This window comes from Gekko japonicus, unplaced genomic scaffold, assembly GCF_001447785.1.
Source record: "Gekko japonicus isolate JY-2015 unplaced genomic scaffold, Gekko_japonicus_V1.1 scaffold477, whole genome shotgun sequence".
Lineage (NCBI taxonomy): Eukaryota > Metazoa > Chordata > Lepidosauria > Squamata > Gekkonidae > Gekko > Gekko japonicus.
Genome location: NW_015174289.1, coordinates 720,817 through 727,114, shown reverse-complemented (window position 1 = coordinate 727,114; position 6,298 = coordinate 720,817). Strand labels below are relative to the sequence as shown.

Below are 6,298 nucleotides of genomic sequence, written 5' to 3'. Positions count from 1 at the left end.
TGCAGGTGTGTGTGTGGGGGGAATAGAAAGCTGAAGAGAGAGGGGAAAATAAAGGTTGGTTGATGATTGGCTGGGAAGGAGATAGGGTTGCCAACTCCAGGTGGGAAATTCCTGGAGAATTGAGGAATGGAACCTGGAGAGGGTGAGGTTTGAGGAGGGGTGGAACCTCAGACAGGTACAATGCCATAGACTCCACCCTCCCAATCAGCCATTCCCTTCTGTGGAACCACTGTTGCCAATCTCAGGAGAGGGGTGGAAATCACTCAGAATTACAACTGATCTCCAGGAGGGTGGGGAAAGGAGATGGAAAACTGAAATCAGAGGGGCAGATAATGGCATGTTGATGCTTGGCTGGGAAGGAGATAGGGTTGCCGACTCCAGGTTGGGAAATTCCTGGAGATTTGAGGGGTGGAGCCTGGAGAGGGTGAGGTTTGAGGAGGGATGGGACCTCAGACAGGTACAATGCCATAGACTCCACCCTCCAAACCAGCCATTTCCTCCTTGGTAACAATTGTTGCCGATCTCCAGGTGAGGGCTGGAGATCACTGAAAATTACAACTGCTCTTCAGGTAGCAGAGATCAGTTCCTCTGGAGAAAATGGTGGACTCTGTCATTATACCCTGCTGAGGTCACCACAGCACATTGACACTGAGTGCCCAAGGCCTTGGCACTCTCCCAGAGCTTGTTGTATTTATTTCCACAATGGGCCTTATTCCTAGTATTTGTTGTTGTTCAGTCGCACACTCTAGTCCGACTCTTCGCGACCCCATGGACCAGCTCCCACCAGGCCCTCCTGTCTTCCGCTGTCTTCTGAAGTTGGCTCAATTTCATGTTCGTTGCATCGATGACACTGTCTAACCATAAATAAGGCCTTTAAAACCAAAGAAAAGCACATCATTTAAATTATTAAAATACACATGCATAAAACAACAATTAAATACAGTGCAGGAGGGAGGGATCACTGAAGGAACACCAAAGAAAACAAATCTTTACCCACTAGTGGGATACAACAGAAGTCAACAGTTGAGTCTCTCTGGGGAGATGAGTTCCAGAATTTTAGTGCCACAACTGAGAATTTCCCTCTCTTGGGTTGTCACTCACCAGATCTTAAATGGTGGAAGCACCCAAAGTAGGGTCTCAGAAGACTGTAGCAGTCATGTAAGTTCATAAGGGAGTAGGTGGTCCATCAGGTATACTGGTCCCAAGCCACATAGGCTTTAAAGGTCAACACCTGCTCCTTGAATTAGGCCCAGAAACAGATTGGCAGCCAGTGCAGATGGGCCAAGACTGGACTTATATTGTATCTACAGTAGACTTCAGTCAGCATCCAAGCTGCAGCATTCTGCACCAGTTGAAGTTTCTGAATGCTTTTCAAGGGCAGCCCCATGTGGAGTGCATTACAGTAATCTAATTTAAATCTAAACGTAACCATGGCATGCACCACAGTGGCCAAATCTTTTTTGCCCATCAAAGGCTGTAGTTGGCTAACCAGTTAGGGCTGGTAAAAGGCACTCCTGGCCACAGCTGCCACTTGACTATCCAGCAGTAGGCCTGGGTCCAAGAACACCCCCCCAACTATGGACTTGCTTCTTCAAGGGGAGTGCAATCATGTTCAGAACAGGTGACACCTTAAGTTCTGGGTCATACTTCCCACTCAGCAGTAGCACTTCCATCTTGTCAGGATTAAGCTTAGTTTATTAGCCTGCATCCAGTCCAAAACTGCCTCCAGGCATCAGTTCAGGGTTTCTACAGCTTCCCTGGGATTGGCCACAAGCATAAAATATAGCTGAGTGTCATTCACATATTGGTGACAGCCCAGCCTAAATCTCTGGATGACCTTAGCCAGCAGTTTTATGTAGATGTTGAAAAGTATAGGAGATAAGATGGAGGCCAATGACCAAGGGGCTATAAACTGTATGATCTAAGGCTCAGGTACTCTTCTGTGCCTTCCCTTCCTGCATTTTTTTGAAGCACTGTCCAAGATAGTCCTATTTGACATAATATATTCCTTATATGCTGAAATAATAAGCCTGGTGATTGAACAATTTGTGTGGCTTGCTCCCAACCCACACTTGGTTTAATGGGGACATGTCCTACATGGAGCTCTATTGCTGCTTTTTGCCTAGAAGGTGAAAAAACTGAGGATATTTGAAAAGCAATATAATGGCATTTCAAGATTTGTTTGAGAATGCCCTGCAACAACAAAAGGATACCAGGATTCAAGAATTTATGAATTCAGGGCTACAACCAAAAATTAATCAATTAGAGTCCAAAGAGAATTCTAAGTTCCATGGAGGTGGTCCTGTGAAAGGAAGTACAACATTTTTGTATAATTCTCTCCTCAAGCACTTACAAGAGCCTAAAAGAAAATATGTGAATAAATGGGTACAGATTGGATCCTTGGATTATCTACCAGTGCTCTGTATGTTATGTTGAAGCAGCACTTATTTGAGCTACTTTTGTCTTTCACCTAACTGGTAAAACTCATCAGCCATGGGTGGAGGAGTCGGATTGTGCTAGGAAGACTATACTGTTTTGGTGGTCTTGACAGGAAATTCAGCAATTTGGGGTACAGGTACTAGACATGATTAATGACTCTGCTGGATGCATTCTCTCTCAGTAGATCTATTTACAGTGAGGGGATTACAAATATTTTTCAAAAATGTTTCAAAATATTCTAATTGCTGCTTAAATGGCCATAACATGCTACTGGAAAAATATAAATTCATGTTGGATTTAGGATTGCATTCATATGATATAGGACATTTTTCTTTGAATAAATCATCTCAACAAGTTGCCCCCAGAAATAGTACACAGGGAAAAAATAACTTTTCAAATTTTCTTTCTATTTTGGATTTGAAAAACTGTTACAGAACCTTTTTTAAAAAAAAGAATAAAAGGCCTAATGCAAAAGCAGCTCTGAAGTATTCCACCTTTATGGGGAATTATAGGATTTATGGGGAGGGGTGTGATCTTGTCTGTATATCCTTTGAGATCACATGGTTATAACTACTAAAATTTGCATCTTAACTTTGCATTTCAACTCTTTTCTATCTTAACTTTGGTATGTCTAAAAATCCCATCTGGTCTGGGATTTTGATTTTTTTTTTCAGAGCTGGGAATTTGGAATCCCACTGTGCAGAGAGTTGGCTATTCAATATGAAAGTTTATATGATTATCAGAGCCTCAGCTGGATTCGGGTACGTGAAATGAGCCTGTTTGTGTCTTTGTTTTACAATGTATATTCAGTTACATGTGCCTTAGAAATGTGAAATGTGCTTATTGTTTCTTGAGAAACAAATTAGCTAAGCAGTTATTTGCATGTTTACTCCACGGTGTTACGCAGGATTCATATTGCGATCGCAGAGGTAAGGATTAATCCCTTCAAGATTTATTGTTTCTCTTTGGATGCTGCAAACTAATCTACTATTCTGTCCTCCGTAGACTGAATGAGGGCAGCCTTTTGGCCCTCTTCTCTTAAAGGAAAAAGCTCTTTAAGGCACAATTCACACAATGTAATGTCCTCCTGGCCACTACAAGGACTTTGTATCATACATACACAAGGATTTCTGTGTCTTTCAGACTGTATTCCAATAACAACTGAGGAGGCTGAAGTTGGTTCCTTATTCGCACTTCCTTATTCATTCCTTATTCGTTACTTATTCGTGTAGTCAGAAACACTAGGGAGAGTGAGTTGGAAAACCGACTTCAGCCTCCTTAACAACTGCTACATGCATGAAGCAGTAGCTTCAGACTTCCCCCTGTACTGTTTTTACAAACTGAAATGCCCCCGCAGGGCTCTTTTTGTAGCAGGAGCTCCTTTGCATATTAGGCCACACACCCCTGATGTAGCCAATCCTCCAAGAGCTTACAGTAGCCCCAGTAAGAAGAGCTCTGTAAGCTCTTGGAGGATCAGTGAGGGAACTGCTGTTTGTTCTGTTGGAAAACTTAAAAGTATTGATAGTTACACATAACAGAGATCCTTTGGATTGTTTCAGTTTTTGGAAACAGCAAGGGCTGGGAGGCTGAAGCCCCTTCCCTAAACGTGCCACAGGACTTTGATCATATGAATTGGCCCCGAGACCAAATAAACACTGTCCCTTTCTAGAAGCTGCCTCTCTCAATGCCTTACGCAATAGTTATTTAGAGCATTGAGTAGATACCAGATCCACTGGACAGGGCTGACGCAAAAGCAAAATGAAAAATAGCAATTCAAAACTTTGAGCAAGTTCAAATGTTATTTGTCCTTGGAAACTGTGCAAAGAGAATAATGTGCATGAAAACATTGATAAATTTGTGGGTGAGGTTGCCAGCAGCCTGGGGAAAATAAAACATCCTGCCATTTTAAAAGAGGTTTAATGGGATGTTATTTAGCAGGTAATGTTATTTACTTCTACGAAGGGCAAGAACTCCTTTGCATATTAGGCAACACACCCCTAATATAGCCAGTCCTCCAAGAGCTTACAGTAGCCCCTGTAAGAAGAGCTCTGTAAGTTCTTGGAGGATTGGCTACATTAGACGTGTGTTGCCTAATATGCAAAGGAGTTCCTGCTACAAAAAGAGCCCATGAAAAGTTTCAGCTGCCCATTGCCACACATTAAGCCTCTGTTAAAGGGACAGGACATTTTGTCCAGGTTGTTAGCAATCCTAATTGTGGGTTGGATCTAGCTTTCTATGGACTTATCCAGTCCACATAGCTATGAGTCCCTGTAGGTCCCCTGACCCAGAGAATAAACTTTCCTAGGGTCCAAAGGGACTTCTGAGAGAAAGCAGGGAAGAGCTGCAACCATCAGTTCTGTGTGCTGATTGATTGCTGGAACCAACTCTATGTTTGTTTATTTATTGTATTTTACCTTACAAGAAGTTTCACTGATTTAAATAAAAATACTTGCATACCATGTCTTACCTAGCAGTAGTAGGGTGCCCCATCTTCTAGGAGCTTAGTATGAGTATTGTTCAGTTTCTGTAAAGTTCTTAACATAGATTTGGATTTAGGAGAAAATTTTTGCTGGTGTTCCCCCACCAAAAACAGACTTCTGATTTTCCCCTCATATTATTCCCATCTCCTAAAAGTAGCATATGGAAGGGCATTTGGGGTCACAGCAGGAGGGGGAAGGTAAAGAATTTTCACTTCAGTGATGGAAGTTCAGTGTAGTGGTTAAGTGCATGGACTCTAATCTGGGAGAACTGATTCCCCACTCCTCCACTTGCAGCTGCTGGATGACCTTGGGCAAGCCATAGTTCTGTCAGATCTGTTCTCTCAAGGACAGTTCTCTCAGAGCTCTCTCAGCCCCACCTACCTCAGGGTGTTTGTTGTGTGGAGGGGAATGGAGAGGAATTTGTAAGCTACTCTGAGACTCCGAGTGAAGGGCAGGGTATAAATCCAATCTCCTCTCCTCCCTTCTATCAGGGGAGATTTTCACCAGGTCCAGTCCCATTTTTGAAACTATTCCATGGTTGGTACTGTATAAAGATGAAGTGTTGTTTTCAGGCCTGACGTTCTACAGTGGTCTTCCATTATAACAGTGTTTGAGCCCATTGTTTTTTCTTTCCATCTCCAGAAAATGGAAGCTACCTATTATGATAACATAATGGAACAGCAGCGGTTGGAACCTGAATTTTTCAGAGTTGGTTTTTATGGAAGGAAATTTCCCTTCTTTCTTCGAGTAAGCCATTCAGAATAAGAATTAATCCATGAATTACTGTGACAGCTTACAATGAAAGGGTTTGGGTTATTTGTGGAGAAGCAGGAAATATTAAGTAGGCTTTTTTGTTCAGTTTAGTGACAAAATAAGTGCTAATTTAGAAAGGAAAACAATTGCTGAATACAAAAAGTGAAATACTTTCCACAGGGCTTGTTGTTGTATCTGTGCTTTGTATTTAATATTAATGCTATTTTGTAACTACTGGGGCAGGGAGAGGCCAGTCAAGTTGGCCTTTTTAAGGTACGCAAAGATGCCCAAGATGTTGTGGGAAAAGGTGCTTCTCTGTGTTATCATTTCTTGCTCTAGGAGTCTATGTAATGCCAAAATTCAACTATTATTGTTGTTGTCGTTGTTATATATTATATTATTGTTATTGTTGTATTGTTGTTGTTATTATTATTTCTCAAATTTCTACCCTGCCCTCCCAGCCAAGGCTGGCTCAGACTGACTGATGAAAATAAATATACCTTGGTGTAAGCTGTAAAAAGGATTTAACATTGCAATCCAGTGTAGATTTTTTTTCACAAAATAGTGCTACTTCAATTGTGTTGGGGTACCTTTTGGGAAATAAACCTGTTGTGAGTTTTCCCTCA

At 41.8% G+C, this 6,298-nt stretch overlaps 1 protein-coding gene across 1 annotated transcript in view; it reads left to right on the top strand.

Annotated features, from left to right (window-relative positions):
• DOCK3 (dedicator of cytokinesis 3) overlaps positions 1-6,298 on the top strand; it is a gene marked incomplete at its 5' end in the record, with an annotated part of 323,062 nt that overhangs the window by 262,712 nt on the left and 54,052 nt on the right. Inside the window, 2 exons of the mRNA XM_015424016.1 lie at positions 3,114-3,200; positions 5,562-5,666. Coding sequence (XP_015279502.1) covers positions 3,114-3,200; positions 5,562-5,666 — 192 coding nt within the window. The remainder of the gene's footprint in view (positions 1-3,113; positions 3,201-5,561; positions 5,667-6,298) is intronic.